The sequence below is a fragment of the Bubalus bubalis genome, chromosome 2, assembly GCF_019923935.1.
Source record: "Bubalus bubalis isolate 160015118507 breed Murrah chromosome 2, NDDB_SH_1, whole genome shotgun sequence".
In the NCBI taxonomy this organism is placed as follows: Eukaryota; Metazoa; Chordata; class Mammalia; order Artiodactyla; family Bovidae; genus Bubalus; species Bubalus bubalis.
The window spans coordinates 17,598,742-17,618,726 of record NC_059158.1 but is presented as its reverse complement, the minus strand read 5'-3'; the positions used below and the strand labels follow the sequence as shown (position 1 = coordinate 17,618,726).

Genomic DNA, 19,985 nt, shown 5'->3' with positions numbered 1-19,985 from the left:
GGCACAGCTTAGCAACTAAACCACCACCTGGTGTTCCTTCACATGTATTCCTTGGGAGGAACAGCCCTACTCAGGCTGCCTTCTGATGCTAGGTATGAGGTCAGGAATGCAGGGCCTGGATTGTCTTCTCTTAGGTGCTGCTGTGTTGCTCTTCCATTCTTCAGGCCCTAATCTAGTTAACCTTCTTCTTGCCAAATATATAAGGTCTCCTTTAATGGTCTCTTCTTATTTCCAGAATAAATAGAGGAGTGGGCACAAAGAGATCAAGGCCATCTTGTCTGAACCAGAAAGAAGCCCAAGGTGTATTTTATAACCTAGGGAAGAGATTTCATGGAGGGAAGTTGAGGAGGAAAGTGGAAAGGAGTCCACAGAAGGCTGGAGATGAAAGTCCTGGAGTCCCTTTCTTTAGAAGTCATCAGAAGCTGAGAAAGTATTTTTCCTAGGTGAAGTGTATATTCAGCTCTGAATGAGTACACTTTCTGTTTAAGCAAACTGTAAGTCTTCTGTATTTTTTCGTGAATTTTCTTTACAAATGCATATATATGATGATATCCATGTGACATTTTATTCATTCTTCTAGGCCATTGCTCCGCTTTTATTATGATTTGAGATTTCAACCCTGAAAAAAAGCTATCTGTTGTAGAGTTTGGATTATTATCAGTAGATGAATTGATCAAATAACAAAAGAATTAAAGATGGTTACTTAATTGAGCTCACAAAATTTTACATATGCATATGAAGAGAGTTACTTTACTAGCATGTGAGAAGAGTGCAATTGTGTGGTAGTTTGAGCATTCTTTGGCATTGCCTTTCTTTGGGATTGGAATGAAAACTGACCTTTTCCAGTCTTGTGGCCACTGCTGAGTTTTCCAAATTTGCTGGCATATTGAGTGCAGCACTTTCACAGCATCATCTTTCAGGATTTGAAATAGCTCAATTGGAATTCCATCACCTCCACTAGCTTTGCTAAGATCATGGCATCTTGTCCCATCACTTCATGGGAAATAGATGGGGAAACAGTGGAAACTGTGTCAGACTTTATTTTTGGGGGGGGGGGGTCCAAAATCACTGCAGATGGTGATTGCAGCCTAGAAATTAAAAGACACTTACTCCTTGGAAGAAAAGTTATGACCAAGCATATTGAAAAGCAGAGACACTACTTTACCAACAAGATCCATGTAGTCAAGGCTATGGTTTTTCCAGTGGTCATGTATGGATGTGAGAGTTGGACTGTGAAGAAAGCTGAGCACCAAAAAATTGATGCTTTTGAACTGTCGTGCTGGAGAAGACTCCTGATAGTCTCTTGGACTGCAAGGAGATCCAACCAGTCCATTCTAGAGGAGATCAGACTTGGGTGTACTTTGGAAGGAATGATGCTAAAGCTGAAACTCCAGTACTTTGGCCACTTCTTGGGAAGAGTTGACTCATTGGAAAAGACTCTGATGCTGGGAGGGATTGGGGGCAGGAGGAGAAGGGGACGACAGAGGATGAGATGGCTGGATGGCATCACTGACTCGATGGACATGAGTTTGAGTGAACTCCGGGATTTGGTGATGGACAGGGAGGCCTGGCGTGCTGAGATTCATGGGGTCACAAAGAGCTGGACATGACTGAGAGACTGAACTGAACTGAACTGATGAAGAGAGTTATTCACGTATAATTGTATTCTTGGCCCCTTGTGGTATTCTGAGAACTTTGATTGAAACTATAAGTAAAAGAAATTACTTTATTATGATAGTTAAACAACTGGTATAATTATGTGTGTACATTCAGAATCCATTAGTCCAGTGGCCATAAAAATGAGTGTCCTCATCCCCTGGGGAAGAAAATGTTGCCATTTCCATTTCTATTTATTTTTATATTGGTGTCATATAGTTTATATTTTGTGTATATTTTTTAAATGTCATAATATATTAGAATAGCAATGCATATATAATAGTTTTACATAATATAATTAGGTCACTGACAGTGTGTTGAAAAATGGAAATACTTTGGAGATTAGTTCTTCAGGAACGATTGAAAATAAGCTGTTCTGCAGTTAATGTTACAAGGTTAAGACACGTTTCTGTATCTATTATCAGCATAAACATAAACTACATTTGAAAAAACGGTTTTAGACCAAACATAATAGCCAAAATGCACAGTTGAAAAAACAAATTATACTAGTTGATTTGCTTTCTTTATCCAAAATATAATTATTTTCCTTTTCAAAAACTTTTCCTTCAGTTCAGTTCAGTTCAGTCACTCAGTCATGTCTGACTCTTTGCGACCCCGTGAATTGTAGCACGCCATGTGTGTACATATGTGTTTATATATATAAATAAAATTCCATCTAGTCAAAGCTATGGTTTTCCCAGTAGTCAGTATGGATGTGAGAGCTGGACCATATGGAAACTGAACTCCGAAGAATTGGTGATTTTGAACTGTGGTGTTGGAGAAGACTCTTGAGAGTCCCCTGAACTGCAAGGAGATCAAACTGGTCTGTATTAAAGGAAATCAGCCCTGAATATTCATTGAAAGGACTCATACTGAAGCTGAAGCTCCAATACTTTGGCCACTGGATGCAAAGAATTGACTCATTGGAAAAGACCCTGGTGCTGGGAAAGATTGATGGCAGGAGGAGAAGGAGAAGGCAGAGGATGAGATGGTTGGATGGCATCACCAACTCGATGGGCATGAGTTTGAGCAAGCTCCAGGAAATAGTGGAGGACAGGGGAGCCTGATGTGCTGCAGTCCATGGGGTCTCAAACAATTGGATATGACTGAGTGACTGAAGTTACGTGAAGGTATGATGTGTTATGTACATAACATAGGTCACATCGACATATATGCTATTTCAGTGTCAGGTATCATTATACATAGATAATATTGACATATAATGTTATTTTGGATTCAAGTATACATTATTATTTGATATATATTGCAAAATGATCACCACAATAATTCTGGTGAACATCCTTCATTAAAAATAGTTACAATTTTCTCCTTGCAATGAAAAATTTTACTATCTCTTGGCAGTGTTCAAATAGGCAATAAGATATTCCCTTTTTGACTTAGTGCAGTTAAATGAGACAAACAGCGCTGAGTCTTAGAATCAAAGAATCATGTTGAAACAGTTGAGTTGAATCAATCTTCTCAGTGCCAACTCATATAGAGCTTTCTTGAAAAAATCCATCCCCGATTAGGCCCACCTGGCTCCCATCACACGTGGTATGGTGTGCAGGCATAGATCGATGTTTAAGGCTTGTGCTATCTTTTCCACTTGTCCATGCATTTCCTTCTCCATATCTTTCAGTGCCTCATCCATTCTCCTGTCTTCACCATCCAAACAGGTTATAATTAAAGCAGAAGACATCTAAGTAGATAGACTCGCAATTGCTGCCCATTGGCCATTTTGAAAAGAGGCTGGGAAGGAGTCCTTCCAATATTAGCGTTTTACTTTCAGGGGATTAGGAAGCTTTTCAGTTTGAAGGGTGCATCAATACAAATATGTCTCAGGAGTGAACACTGTTTAATTATTTATTTTATTAGTGATTAGCTGACCATCTGCTGAGAGCAAGGCAATGAAGGGTTAGTAAACAAGGGAGGATTCAGACAAAAGGAATGAGAAACTCTTGGAGAAAGTGGACACATGATTAAGGAGACCATTACCTCTATTTGGTTTAGGTTTTAGGTTTTGTTTAGACTGACTCTGTAAAGGTATGGGTTGTTTCCATTTGATTTCCATTCATCCTCTATGCTTTACAATGTATGTCTTATTTAAGTGCTGAGAGTGACTAGTGACTTACTGCTTGTTATCACTGGGTAGTCCTGCTTTGGTTCTGGTATTCCATAGGGTCTAGCAGAGGCACCTTAGAGTACTTATTTCTATCATTTGCTGCAGAGCCTTAACATTTTTTGGTGATTTCTGGTACTAAGATGATGAAATACAGGAAAATAGAGCTCAGGTGCTTTTGGAGAAAACCTTAATTTATCTCCCCCTTCTCTCTGACTTTTCAGTCATTTATTGACTCAACTAGTCCCATATTGCTGGATGCCTTTTTTGGCTCTTATGTTTGCCTCATTCCTTGCATGTGGTCAAGGTCTATTTCATTTCCTGTATCTCTCACATCCATTGCGTCTTTTTACTTGGCAGAGCCCTCTGATTTTTAGTGTCATAATGTTCCCAGCTTTTTTCGTCTCTTTTTTTTTCTCTACCAGCCCCAGCAGCCATAACTCCTCTATCCACATTAAAGTTTCTCTTTTCTAATTCTGGACATTCTGCTCTCTTGGACTGAATATTCTTGGTTTCCTGTTGCATTGAAGAATAAAGACAAACTCTCCATTTTGCAATATATGATTCTCCCTAATGCATAAAAATCCATACAAGTATTTCTCCATTCTAACCCTACAATAATATATACAATATATCATGGGAGCATAATCATGAGAGATACAACATGAATGGTAAGAAATGAACATATCTTGTGTTTTTGCCAGACTTGATTATTCACTGATACCTTATCATGCTATATGTATTAATATCTCAGTTTCCTTGATCTAGGATGTCAGCGATCCTTACTTCACAGGATGATCCTAAATGAATTGACAGATATACTGTTTTTCTATTTTTGCAGATCAATATCCCATCAACTTTCAAACTCCATCATAAAGCAATCCCATGTGCGTCACTCCTGTGACACACTCAGATGGCTCCTAGCTGTACTTCAATCCACTGTAGCCCCGTGGTGGCATCACATCTTATTCTTCTTCACGCTACCATGCAATATAGCAGTTTGTGTGTTTATACCATCTTGTCCTTCTCCACAAATTGAGGGCCTGCTTTGGGAAAATAGAGATTTTTCTAAACCTCAATTTAAGTCCTCATTGTATCCATGACATGTGATTTACTAATCTATAAGGTCAGTGAACTTCAAAGGTTCATCATTTGTTTCTTTCCTTTCAGTAACCACTGTTACTATTCTTGATATAATAGGGCCATTTCTTCAAATGTAATCCTACATGGAAATCTGTAAAAGAGGAGAAAATCAACACTTTCTGGATGGCAAGGGAGTGATTGTTAAATGCTGTCCAAATATCCCCGCTTTGGCTATTCCTGACTGACTTTATAGTATATCTATGGCTCTGTGCAATATTTTCTGAAATCTGCACTATTCACTTTTTATGTCACAGTCAAGCAAGGAGAGTGCTCTGAATGTCACCACCTCTGTTGTTGATCTAAAGTCCTAAATTTATGCTTGAAATAAATTTTTAAAGAGACAAATACATGAAGATGTGTGTGATCTATTGGTGTGTGTATGTTTCCTCCAATTGCATGGTCCCCCTTATTGACAAATTTTCCCTCTAATAAATGCCATCCTCTCTGCTGGAAATATCTGCATGAAAGAAAGTTAAGCAAGTAACAATATAGAATTAGATGTTTTGGGCAGTAAATGACTTAGAAAGTGCTTACAGGCTCTTTTCATGGAAAGGGAATATGAGATATTTGCTCTTAGGATATTAAGAAAAGCATATATATTTGGGTCCTTAAAAATAAAGTGTTCTAACAGCATTTCATCCTTCACTACCCAAGTCCTAGACTCACCTTCCCTTTGCTGTTTTTCCTTCCTTCTGTCTTTCCCTTCCTTCTCTCTTATTCATCCCCCTTTCCCTTCTACCGTTGATTTCCCATTTTCTTTATCAGGAATTACTGCTAAAGCCCTAAAGATGCTGTAAAACCAGCCCAGGTACATCACTGAATTCTCAGGAGAGCCAGTCAGAGATTGGCCCTCATCCCAGGTTGTTTGGAGGCTGTTGAACAAGCTGAGCATCGCTAATCCAGTCACATTGCTCCAGTCTCAGTAGAGACTCAGTCTATTTGGAGGATTTTATAATTCAGGGACCTACTAGGGCATGTTTGTAAGGCCAAATAATTAATGACGAGGATAGTCAATCTAAAAGGAAGAGAGAATGGCATCTCACTTCTCCGATAAATGTGTTTTGAATCCAGCTTTCTGATCTCCTCAGTGTCTACATGACCAGTTGGACAATTGTCCAGAATCCCCAGGCAGGGGACAGATGCACACCAGTATATCTGCCATTCAATTGATCAGAGTGTTTATGATACATGGGGTTCCTGTGGATCAGTTAGTAGGCAGCTGACTGTGGGCTGCTTAATTTTCTCCAGATGGTGCTTGCAGAGTGAGGGAAATAGAGAGGCTGTGGAGAATACTGCAGGTGGGGAGCTGTGGTTCCAGACATTTCCCCTGATTACAAAGGAAACTATGAATTTGGGGATCCCCAACTTGTGAATGTCCTGGAAAATCACAAGGATACCCCACAAGGGAAACACTTGTTAGTCAGGAGGAATTTCAGATCAGTCCGTCTGGACCAAGAAAATGCTACAACACCACCATGTAAGTCAGTGATGTCAGAACTTTCCCATGTCGTTACCGTCTCCCTTGCTCCAACATGGCCCAAGGAGTGAAGATCCAGAGAGGTAGAGAGAAGGAACGTTGCAGAAATGGACACATCTGCACTTCCTGGTAGGTTCCCTGGGCCTCAGCAGGGGAGAGGGAGACATTGAATAGGCTGAATATGAGATGGAGCTGACACTTGACTGACCTGGACTTGTGAAACCCAGAGTGATAGAATGTATGGAATGGCTGCAAGGTGATGCAGGAAATGAGGATCAGTGGAGCATGGGTGACAACAGCCAGTGCAGGAGGATGAGCCAGTTCACCTTTGTATCTGCTGTGGTCTCAACCTTTGTGTCCCCCAGAAATTTCATATGATGAAGTCCTGATTCCCATGGTTATGGTAACCCTAGGTGCAGTCTTTGTGAGGTGATGGAGTTGTAAGGATGGAGCCTCTTCAATGAAATGAGTGATTTTATATATAAGGGACACTCAGAGCTCCAAACCCACCCCCGTGTGAGGATACAGTAGGAAGTGTATGACCAGAATGGACCCTGAATGACCCCGCTGTGGAAACCCATTTCCATTGTTTTTAAGCCTGTGATATTTTGTTATAACATCCCAGAAGGACTAAGACAGCATCCTATCAATCTTTAGAGAGTTCAGTAAACCTCATGCTATTTACACAAAAGTGCAAAGCTCTTATCTTGTCTGGTGTAACACTGTGATAGTTGGCTGAAAGTCATGGCTGGCTTTCATAAAGAATCCTGAGAATTCAGTCTTCTTGGTAGCATGACCAGAACCATGAACAATTGTCTAATTCTTTGATTCTAATAACTTGACCCAGAATAATTGGCTGTGATTCTTACATAATCTCTTAATGGTCTTCTTTGTAATGACAGCTTCTGCTATTTGTGACTAATTGTAATAGGTGCTTCGTTCTCTCAATTGTAGGGGTGGATTTTCTTTTGATTTACTCTTAAATGGAGATAAGAAATGTTAACAAATTGCCCTCTTAGATTTTCACATCTCTAAAGCGTCTGTGTTTATTTTTTAAGAGGAGACCCATTACAAAGCATGCACTAAAAAACTGTAAATTTCAAGTTGTCCACTGTGGGATAGATCATTATGACCATCTCAGAGCTGGATGGGATGGATGTGGATTTAGCACGTTTTGTGGGTTCGGCACGTCAGGATCTTGATGTACATGTCAATTTTACGTGAATCCCTGCGCAGGCAGTGGAACAGGTTATAAAATTCCGAATGACGCCTATCTTCATCGCTGGACGTCAGTGATGGGTGTCCTGACCAGCTACTGCGAGCCTTGTGCATAGTATTCAAGACTGGAACAATAATCTGGATACCCAAATGATAATGACTTATTATGCGTTTTATTAGTATTTGCTTATCTTTTTTTCTTCTAATTATCAACTAAAGATTTGGGGAAGACATATGAATATAAAACTCTCTAGATATGGATTTTGGAGCCAGCCTCTGAGAAAACTATTAGAAATCTAAAAAGTAGAAATGGAACTCAAGATTAGTTTTAACTTTCTCTTCTCTTCCTTCCCTCTCTTATCCATTGATTTGAGGACAACAGAGAAAGCAGACAAGTGGAACTTCAATAGCAGATGTCCTGGGATACTTTGAAGAAAAATGCTGTTCTTGGAAAGTCTGTTCTCTAGTACTATTACTCTTGAAAACATTACAACCACCAGTGCCCAGGAAGAGGCAAGCTTTTGGTGGAATGTGTGCAATGCAGGGAAGGCTGCATGTGTCAAAAGTTGCAGTGAAATTCTGATTCCTTTACAGTAGAATCTATCACTATGAATGTCTAGGCTCCTGCTTTATGTAGTAGCAGTCTAGCATATAGTAGTGATAAATCTTTTTCTTACAAAATGAGATATTTCCAAATCCTTACGCATTACAGAGGTCACCTCTTTCATTCATGAACAAAGCAAGAAAGCCCTCTGCAGGATGCTCACCTTGCTGAATTGACGCTCTATGAATGCTTGAAGTTTCTGTGACATGTTCTCAATCTTTGTGGCGCTTGATAGGAAGGCCTTTGACACTTCTTTCATACTCTGCATCTCTGTGACTAGATGATACAGAGGATTATTCCAGGAGTACAGTAACATGAGTGTCCACTTACTAAGGTCTTCAATCTAAGCAATCAGAAGAAATAGTCTCATTAAAAAAACATAATTCAGTGGTTTTGGTAACATGTGATCTTTGCTCAGAGCAGTTGACCTAAAAAACTTTTGGTTATTTCTATGTGCATGCAGAGATTTTTGAAGGTAGTAAAAGTTGCAAAAGTATAAAATGTAAGCTATTAACATTTCACTGAATTTTAAAAAATCTAGGTTGTTTTAGGAACTGATTCTTCTGATGTGTTCTAATTTATAAGCTGAAGAATTTTCTTTTTTCCTCTGAAATTCTACCACCACTCAGTGAGTTCTCTTGTGTTTGTATATTTGCCTGAGAGAATCTAAGTATTTATGCAAGTCAGTATGTGCTGCATTGCCTGCCCCAGGAAAGAGGGATTCCACCTGTGCCCACATCATTCTCACCCAGTGATTCATCCATATTAATGAATCAGATGGGTCCTCCATATTGATTTTTGATCGGTAATTGTTGTATGATATTACAACAAAGAGACAAGTAAGAGGACATGACATTCCTAAACAGGCTTCTCTCCTCAGCTGATCCCACACCAGCCCCCTGCTGATATCAGAACAGTCTGTTTTGTTGACATGTGTCTGGGAAGAAAATGGCCCAACGTTGTTTTTAGTTATAGCATCAGTGAGATTCACAATGGAGGGTTCCCCGTTAGTTCACTATTACTAGCAGAATTGAGCCTGAAAAATCCCAGGAGCTGAAGATCTCTAGTTAATATGCTTGATTTCTTTGCAGCCATGAACTGTTTTACTGGTAAAGAACAGAGAACTGAATAGGATTAAATATAGTAATGCACATAAAGTGCTGAATAAAATGTAAGGCCATGTAGTAGCTCTCAGTAAATTTTAAATTTAAGCTTATTGAAAATCCCAATCTTCTTCCTCTTTGTCCTTTTTCCTTTACTTGTTCACCCTCATTATTACTGAGCTTAACAGGGGAAAAGAATGCTGGTATCATTAAGAAGGTTGTAAAGAGAGAAGATAGAATTTTAAGGGGGGATGCATGTGGAAATATTTTAAATAATGTTAGGAGGAAGGATAATGCAGGAAATCAGAAAGGAGAGATTATAACAGTGAAAATTTGGAGTTGCCATAAATGATTGAGGCTTGATATGTAAACTGTGTTGTCCTCAGAACAGAGGCAATTGTTGTGGCCATGAGAAGCAAAGCAGTGTTTATAGGCCTTTTGGGGGAGACTTACAAATTAAGAATAAAAGGCGACGGAGGAGTCGCGATGGAGGAGTCATTGAGAATGAAGAATGAAGGTGTCAGAGAGGTAGAAGCAGAATCAGGAGAGCCTTGAAAGGCAGACGCAGAGGCTTGGGTGGTGCAGTATAGGACTCCCACGTAGGAGTTACTAGTAACAGGGAGTACTCAAAACTGGGGTGTGTTTCTTACATATTCATGAATTTTGCAACCTTATATTTTACACATGGAAGTTCCATTCATTTCCTGTTTTCATACAGAATAATAGCTGCAATCCTGTGTCTAATGCATTGGTTGAACTAAAGTTGTCTACATGGACAATTTATAGATCTGTTATTTATCTTGCAACTACAGATCTTTAGTCATCCCTTGATTTTGCTCATGCTTCATCAGCTGCATAATATAGTTTCTCTTCAATTGCTTACGGTTCCTCCACCTTTTTTGCATGTACACTTAACATAACCTCTAATAATCTGAAGTCTGGTGACCTACATACTGTCTGTCTCATTTGATCCAGTGAAAAACCCAGGTGAAAGACTCACGTTCATCTGCTGGGCTTTATCTCTTTCTTCGGGAGTATGGAAGAAATCGGTGTGGCAGCTCTTGGTGGCATTGATATAGTACAGTTTGCCCTGGGCATATTTTTCATTCTGAAAGTGATCAGGCAATTAGTTAGGGTTGTTGGGCATTCAGTAGATGAACCCATTAACAGAACACTAACATGTTTGATAAACGTGTACTTTTTTTAATGGAGGGGCATCACAAATTTTGAAAGTCATTCTTCTCCTACTTTTCTATATATTGTCTCTATAAAAATGATTTTACATATAACTTTTCTAAGTTTAACCTTTTCCCTTCTCTTTTTTTATTATTTTTTTTTTTTTTTTTACTATTTGAACCAAATATAGTACATATGTACCAATATTTGGTGCTTCCTAGGGGACGGTAGTGGTAAAGAACATTCCTGCCAATGCAGGAGATATAACAAGACTCAGGTTTGATCCCTAGGTGAGGAGCATCCCTTGCAAGAGGGGACAGCAGCATACTCCAGTATTCTTGCCTGGCCAATCCTATGGACAGAGGAGCCTGTTCAGCTACAGTCAGTAGGGTTGCCAATAGTTGGACACAACTGAAGTGACTTAGAGTGCATGCATGCACCTATATTTAACCATTTAATATTTGTTTACTTGGAAGAGTTGGAAAAAAAAATGGACAGTCAAAATGGAGGATGAAAGAAAACCTAGTGAGTAAAAAGAACTACGTGAATTTAATAGAAACCTTAGCACCGCCTTTTATTAGCTGTCTGCTCAACTGTGTGCTCCTTGATTGACCTAAAAGAATTAACATACAACTTTCAAATACCTTCCTCAGAAAGAGAATAATTGTTTCCAATTGTAAACTCCCCTTCTATTGTAGCTGGAAACCTATTCACTGCAAATCTTAAAACAATAATTTGTACCTTTAAAAAAACTACGAAGTATTCGTTTCTGTGAACGGGATTCAGCTTTGTTTAACATGTTCCAACCACCCAGTTCACTGCAGAGCAGTTCTCATTTATTGGCTATTTACTCTGAGCCTGGAGAAGAAAGCCCAGAGAGACACTGAAGGACCAGAAAATCAACACGCTTCCTTTTCCCCAGTCCCACCTGAAAGTGCTTTGTGTCAGGTAGTATTATGGACTGAATCTATGTTCTTCATGTGTTAGAGCCCTAACTGCCAAAGTGCTGTGTTTTGAAAAGGGTTCTGATTTTCGGGATCCCATGGTCTATAGCCCACCAGACTCCTCTGTCCATGGGATTTCTCAGGCAAGAATACTGGAGTGCTTGCCGTTCCAGTCTCCAGGGAATCTTCCAGACCCAGGGATAGAACCCAAGTCTCTCACATTACAGACAGATTCTTTACCATCTGAGCCACCAGCGAAGCCCATTAAGGTCAAATGAGCTCTTAAGGTGGAACTCTGATCCAATAGGTTTAGCATCCTCATGAAGCGAAACACCAGAGAATTCTCTCTGTGTCTCTGTGTCTTTTCCTCTATCTCTCTTCCCCACCCCCCACCCTTTGTGAGGAGTCACAGAGAAGCCAGCCTGGGAAGAAAGAGTTCTTACCAGAACCTCACCTTGCTGGCACCCTGATCTGGGACTTCTAGTCCCTAGAACTGTGAGGAAATAAATTTCTGTTGTTTATTCCACTGAGTCTATTGTATTCTTTTATGGCATTCTTGGCTGACAAATACCAAATCATTCATTTTGGAAATTTAAAAAAGAAAATGAATGAAAGGAAATTGAAAAAGTTATTGCACTTCTTTTATTTGAGATTTCACAAAACTGATCCTTACTTCGATTTCAACATCTTATGAACTGATGGCTTCTTTGACCTAGAGAGTGTGTTATGGCAGCCTTCTTGTTTAAAGGATAGTATAGCCCTGTCAGTTAGGGGAGGTTTCCTTCTGCGAGCCTTGCGGGCTACAGTCCACGAGGTCGCAAGAGTAGTACAGGATTAAGAAACTAAACCACCACCACCAGAGTACTTACAAACTCATTGAACATTATTATGGAAAGGTTATGGAAGTCGTGGGAGAGGCTGACGGCATTCATAAACTTGTCTGTAAAGGATTTCCGTAAGGAGACAAACACGTCAGGACCGCAGGACGGGCATGAGTTGCCTTGGCACAGGAGCAGATTAGACATGACCAGCAGCAGCAGCTGGCAGGACCCTGTTTAAATAAAAACATGAACCATTCTGAGATGATCTAGTCACCTGAGGTCATCAAATCCATCCTGTGGAGGGAAGCCTTTTCTTTCGCTGTTGCTCTGATCAGGAGTTGTTGCTGTAGAAGCTGGGGTGGGGAAGAAGGAGCGCCTTCTGTGTAAATTTAGATGGATGATGATATTTGCACAGATAGAGAGTTGGAGAAGTAGGTTACTTCCCGTATTTTTGAATTGCTCCCAGAAGTACTTCTGTGCTCTGCAAACATTTGGAACTTAATTCTGAGCCAGTGTTTAGGCCATTCTTTTAAGACAGTTTAATGTTGGGACTCTGCAGACTCCGAGCAGAGAGGCCCTCTAGGAGTTTGCAATTTTTTCATTTTACATCAACTAATGCTTGAATTTTAGACACTGAAATGACAAGAAAAGTCCAGTCGATCTGTGTGGTTTACCATCACGCTGGGGTAAGAGTAAACACATGACTGACTGATCACTACTTTTGAGTACAGAGAGAATACTAAGAGAAAAAGGATACTGTACCTTGGATCTGCTCACTTACCTTAGTAACCCCATGCATGTCTTTGATACTTTCCCAAAAGCTTTAAAACATCTTAAAATTTGTGTTTCACGGGAACCCTGTGAGATAGCCTTAATCTTGCTATGATCATCGTTACGTTAATGAAAATGCAGTGAGTTGGAGAGGGCAAGTAATTTCCCCCAGGTCCCATTATTAGCAGATGCAGGTCACTGGGCACCAGTACACTCATCTGTTCACCTCCTGATGTCACATCACACATGCCTGTGGCCCTCGGTCTGCATGTGTGTAACCAGGACCACATCAGGAGCTGTGATGACTCTGCTTAAAGAGAAAAATATTTTGTCTTTGACTGCAAAACAGCAGTGACCCTAGAACACTGGTTTTATCCATTTGTTCTGCTCTGTCTATAAAACACTCACTGTTACAGTCTTTGATGCTTATCAGTGTGGGGGCCTGGTTCTCCTGGCTAGCCCTTCTTCTTGGCACCTTGGCAGCTCCTCTACTCTTATCCATGTTTATTCTTCTCATTACATTTGTTTCCTCGAGAAAATAGCAAATAAATCTCCAAATGGTAACACAAGAATATTGCCTGGTCAGCATCCAAGACAACGCCATTGGCTCTGCAAACAAGGCCTGCCTCTTCCTGACTTTGACTTTTTAGGGACAAAATTTACCTGTCTCGTCAGGAGTACATCCTGACAACCCATGGGGCTTAGTTTTGAACCACCTCCAAACATCTTCTCTTTGACAGTAGAACTAGACCTTCATGCTTCTGTGATGTATTATAATATTTCAGAAATTATTCCTGGCCCTACCTTTGGCCAACAGAAGCATAAATCATAGACTCTTACTAGCATGATTTTAATATTACTTTTCCTGTGCATCCTTTGTAAGTAAGCAGAATTTAAGACTGAAGTGAGCAAGAAATGAGTTTGGACAAGAGAACTGATAAAATAGAGATTTTAGCCTCCTGAATGAGATCTGAACATAATTCTTTTTCAAATTTACCATAAGAGTGATAATTTAATTAAGGATAAGATATCAGCATTTTCTAGGTTTTCTCTGCTCTTAGTTTAAAGGGGCATGGTATCTAAGAAAAAAATGGTTATTTAAAATTAGGTGATGAAAATAAAAGAAGTGGTCCTCAAAAAAGCGACATATAAGTTGGAGATATTTGGGACTATCTCTCTCATCAACTAAAGAGCTTATTGTGACAGGCAAGGAGGATAATAGCTTATATAACATAAACGTATTTGTGTGCATATATATCTCTGCATGTATATATGTGCTATGCATAAATATATGCTTAATTCCTTCATGAAACTTTGGACCTTATAAAATTCAATTTTATAAGAGGTGGTAAATATAGCAGAATACCCTAATTCCTAATGTAATTGATCATCTATTGGTAGATGACTAACTATATGATTTTTTTTTGTTAAATTGTTTTTTTTAATATTTTATATCAAATACTTATTTTTTTAATTTAAATTTATTTATTTTAATTGGTGGCTAATTACTGTACAATATTGTATTTGTTCTGCCACACATCAACATGAATCCACCACATGCAAACACGTGTTCACCATCCTGAACCCCGCTCCCACCTCCTTCCCCGTACCATCACTCCGGGTCATCCCAGTGCACCAGCCCCAAGGATCCTGTATCGAACCTGGACTGGCGTACCGTTTCCTATATGATATTCTATATGTTTCCATGACATTCCTCCAATTGTTATTTGTGTGTTTGCTTGATAGCACATATATTAAAAAATTGGAATAATACTGAGAAGATTAGCATGACCCCTGCCCAAGGATGACACACAAATTTGTGAAGGCTTCCATATTTTTCTGTAACAGCTTTGAGGCGTGGGACGGGAAGGAAGGTGGGAAGGAGGTTCAAGAGCGGGAGGACATAGGTATACCTATGGCTGATTCATGCTGATGTTTGGCCAAAAGCAGTACAGTATTGTAAAGCAATTCCCCTTCAATTAAACATCAAGAAATTCAATTATAAAAACTGTTATTGGGGATCATATAACAGGTTCAGATATCCATTGTATGACTAAAGAGGATCTGACTCTAAACTGATGATGTCAATTATCATTGATTAGTGATTCATTAACTTTACAGTTGAATGACAAAAGTAAACTAATCAACACTATTGTCTCTGATTCAGTTTCATAGCAAGGTATAATCCTTGTTTGCATTCACTTTTAGGTGGTATAGTGCCCAAACTTTGAAACTGAGGCTGTTCCCAGAAGCGCACAGTCGTAAGTCCTGCCCAGGGTTTTTGTTCCAATTGTTGGAGGCTTCTGTTCACTGGTCACTAAGGCCGAAATTTTCTCTGCTGATCATTCTCTGGTCTATCATGTGCACAAATCTTTATACTTTGGTTTTCTAATTTGATTCTCTTATTCTTTTGATCAGACTACCAAGTCCCTTGATGATTTATTTTTCAGACCCTTTTGTGCTTTGATCTTTCTGATGCTCATTCATGTATTTGCTTCCATGTCTACCTCTCTGAGTAGTTTTCAGCATCTACATAAACCTTACCCTATTCTCTTACTGTCTGGATTTTGGCGTTTAGCATCAGCATATTTTTATGAACTTCATTTTCCTTCTGGTGCGGTTTCTGGTACACAGTTTAAGCTGGTTGGCTCTCATCTGGCTTGTCCGTGTTGTCTCCGAACAATTAGAGAACTCTGCTTTCTTTCTAGGTAATACGGCCCCTTGTTTTGATACCATTGCTAATTTTCTGTGATTTCCCTTCCTGCCTCATAAGCTTTGTCTTTCTTAATCTACTGTACCCTGAGTACTATGTGCTGTATGTTGTTATTACTATTTTAAATCAATATCCACTAGTATAGCAGAGAATTAAAGGCAATAAAATTGCAATAGTATTAGTAATAATACATTCCCCCAAAATGTATCCAGTAATTCTCCGAGTTTTAAATGACTTTCTATGCATGTATTATTGAGTCCCCCACTCATTTTTCCATATTAGGTGTTTCAATATTGAAAAAGAATGTAGAAAACAATGGAGTGGAGAATTATGAAAATCACCTTGGATTTTAGATGCCTCAAGATTAAGTATGTAATTATTAGTTTGTTATAGTTAATAAGGCTATTCTGAGCGCATATAGCTCAGTGTTCAGTGATTGCTATTGGGTAAAGGATGTATCCCATGAACTGCATCACCAAACAGGTGATTGGAGTTAAAGAGAGCAATGCCAGGAAGACACAGGCTTTTGTTCTGGAAGGAAAAACTCACAGTGTCTGTCATCTTTCTTTTGAAATGATTTTTCAAAACATTTACTCTTCCTTTGCTCATTTAATAATTTGGGTTGTTTGATTTCTTTTCATACTGAGTTGCATAAGTCTCTTATATATACTTGGATACAAAGCCCTTACCAAATATGTGATTTGCAAATTTTTGTTCATTCCATAGGTTGTCATTTCATTTTATTGATGGCTTCTTTTTACTACGCAGAAGGTTTTGAGTTTGATGTGTTCTCACTAGTTTATTTTTGCAGTTCTTGCCTTTGCTTTTGATGACTGAGTTGTTTGAGCTGCTTGTATTTTGGAAAGCAATCCTTTATTGGTTGTTTTATTTGCTATTATCTTCTTCCATTCTTACCAAAAGACTCAGACTGGCTGAATGGATACAAAAACAAGACCCATATATATGCGGTCTACAAGAGACCCACTTCAGTCCTAGAGACACATACAGACTGAAAGTGAGTGGATGGAAAAAGATATTCCATGCAAATGGAAATCAAAAGAAAGCCAGATTGGCAATTCTCATATCAGAAAAAATAAACCTTAAAATCAATACTATTATAAGAGATAAAGAAGGACATGGCCAAATGATCAAGGGATCAGTCCAAGAAAAAGACATAACAATTTTAACTATTTATGTACCCTACATAAGAGCACCTTAATATATAAGGTAAGCACTAACTGACAAAAAAGGAGAAATTGACAGTAACACAATAATTGTAGGGCATGTTAGCACTGCACCTATACCAGTGGACAGATCAACAGAACAGAAAAGTAATAAGGAAACATAAGCTTAAAAGGAAATATTAGAGCCAACAGACCTAATATATATCTTCAGGACATTCCATCCAAATGCAGAATACACTTTCTTCTCAAGTTCACATGGAACATTCTCCTCATATTAGGTCACAACTCAAACCTCAGTGAATTAAAGGAAATTGAAATAATATCAAGAATTTTCTCTGACCACAACACTATGATACTGCTACTGCTACTGCTGCTAAGTCGCTTCAGTCGTGTCTGACTCTGTGCAACCCTATAGACAGCAGCCCACCAGGCTCCTCTGTTCCTGGGATTCTCCAGGCAAGAACACTGGAGTGGGTTGCCATTTCCTTCTCCAATGCATGAAAGTGAAAAGTGAAAGTGAAGTCCCTCAGTTGTGTCCGACTCCTAGCGACCCCATGGACTGCAGACCACCAGGCTCCTACATCCAGGGGATTTTCCAGGCAAGAGTACTATCATACTAGATATTGATTATAGGAAAAAAAAAAAAAAACAAACAACTTTAAGGAACACAAACACATGGTGATTAAACAACACATTTCTAAATAATGAACAGTTTTCTGAAGAAATAAGGGAAATCAAAACATTCGTAGAAACAAAGAACAATGACAACATGATGATCAAAAACCTAGAGGATGCAACAAAAGCAGTTCTAAGAGGGAAGTGTATAGTAATACAAATCCTACCTCAAGAAACACATTGAATAGATGACCTAACTTTACATATCTTTAACTCTTTAAAAATTTCTCTTATCAATGTCTTAATGGTTTTGCATAAAACCTTTCAACACCTTGCTTAAGTTTATTTCTAAGTGTTTTATCTTTTTGTGATGCAATAGCAAATGGGATTGCTTTCTTTATTCCACTTTCTGATAGCTTGTTGTTGATATATAGGTAGACAACTGAGTTTCATATATTGGAATATAGTAAACATAATGTATGCTACATCTTTAAAGAATAGACATTTTCCCACAAATAAGACATATAGATGATCAAAAGGTATATGACAAGATGCTCAGCATCACTAATAATCAAAGGAAATGCAGATCAAAAGCACAAGCGATATCACCTCTTACCTGTTTGAATGGCTAGTACCAAAAGGCAAGAAATGATAAATGTTATTGAGGATGCGGAGAAAAAGGATTGCTTATGCACTGTTGGTAGGGATGTATACCAGTGCAACTCCATTGGAAACATAGTGTGGAGGTTATTCAAGAAATTTAAAAGAGAATGTTTATGTGATCCATTATCCCACTTCTGGATATATAGTCAAAGGAAATGAAGTCATTGTCTCAAAGAGAGATCTGTATTCCCATGTTCATTGCAGCATTATTCACAGTAGCCTTGGTATAGGCACAACCTGAGTATCTTTCAACAGGTAAATGGATTAAAGCAATGTGATGTGACATATATAGGTAAATATTATTTAGCCATTAGAAAAAGAAAGAAATCCTTCCATCTGTGGCAACATGGATGAAACTGGAGGGCATTACACTAAGTAAACTAAGTCAGAGAAAGAGAAATACAATATGATCTCAACTATAAGGAGTTTCAAAGATAAGTAAATAAATAAAAGGGAACTCAGAGTAGAAAAATGAGTGCCAAAGACTGGAGGATAGGACAAATAGGGAGAGATTTTTAAAGGTTACATATTTTCATGTATAAGACATTAATAAGGTGAGAATCTAAGTTTGAGCTTCATGATCTAATCATGAGATTGAACAGTCTATGGGAGTCGAGGATGTACAGGGAAACCTCGTGTGCTGCAGTCCCTGGGGTCACACAGAGTGGGACATGACTCTTTGACTGAACTGAAGAGAGTGGAACTTACCTGTGTTCTCAAAAAGCAAAAGTTAAATATGTGTGGTGATGGCAATGTTACTTAATAGAAAGGGAAACTCATTTCTAATACATGCAAAAATGGGGGTGGACAAGATGATGGAGGTGTAGTTGGAAGTGGGGTATACCTCTCTCCACCGATGCATCAAGAATGTCTAAAGATGCAGCAGTTCTCACAGAAGACCAGGTGAATACTGGCAGGACTCCCTGACTACTGAGAAGGAATATCCGGATCCATATAGAACTTGGTAGGACAAAGAAAAGAAAGGACAAGGAGGAAGGGGAAAGAAGGAGGAGAGCAAGTGGGAACAGCCTGCACCTGGGGAGAGAGGGAGCTGAAGCGCAGGGGAGAGATCCCCGCGTCCATGGTCATCCACTGGGATGGGGGAGGCATTTGAAGCTGTTGGGGAGTGAACTCACTAATCTGTGACAATCTGAACAGAGCGAGAACCACATAGACAAGCCATGCTGCAGCCTTTCATACCTCGGACAGGGTTGTAAGTCCACTGGTGCCCACGGAAGCTGGGAGCTGGAGCCATGGGGATTGCAGAATGATCCCAGGGTGAGGACTCCTATTGACCGTGGGGAGTCAGCCTGATGGGATGGAATGGAAGAAATCTGCTGCATGGAATGCTTCTTAAGGAAAGCCATGAGGCCATAAAAGTAGGGTTCTACTGCCTGTGGAGTAGAGCTATCTCTTTCTCCATGCTGGTACCTGTAGGTTGAGCAATAGAGAAAGACTTCAGTGAGGGTGGTCCTTGAGTGCCTGATGCACTAAGCAATGGAGAATTTTGAATGTCTATATACCTGACCCTACCCTATTCTCCGGAGAAGGCAATGGCAACCCACTCCAGTACTCTTGCCTGGAAAATCCCATGGGTGCAGAAGCCTGGTAGGCTGCAGTCCATGAGGTCCCTGCGGGTCTGACACGACTGAATGACTTCACTTTCACTTTTCACTTTCATGCCTTGGAGAATGAAATGGCAACCCACTGCAGTGTTCTTGCCTGGAGAATCCCATGGACAGGGTAGCCTGGTGGGCTGCCGCCTATGGGGTCATACA

At 39.4% G+C, this 19,985-nt stretch overlaps 1 protein-coding gene and 1 non-coding gene across 2 annotated transcripts; one reads left to right on the top strand and one right to left on the bottom strand.

The window, feature by feature from the left end:
• Positions 1-7,410: 7,410 nt before the first annotated feature.
• On the bottom strand, positions 7,411-19,547 carry LOC112577752 (placental prolactin-related protein 1). Its single transcript, XM_025266294.3, has 5 exons — positions 19,408-19,547; positions 12,310-12,491; positions 10,321-10,428; positions 8,381-8,560; positions 7,411-7,751 (listed from the first exon to the last, which is right to left on the bottom strand). The coding sequence occupies exons 1-5, from the start codon at positions 19,460-19,462 to the stop codon at positions 7,560-7,562; spliced, it is 717 nt and encodes a 238-aa protein (XP_025122079.3). The 5' UTR covers positions 19,463-19,547; the 3' UTR covers positions 7,411-7,559.
• On the top strand, positions 14,762-14,871 carry LOC112583004. The gene has a single exon (XR_003107370.1). It is a non-coding gene; the product is annotated as a U6 spliceosomal RNA (small nuclear RNA).
• Positions 19,548-19,985: the final 438 nt, after the last annotated feature.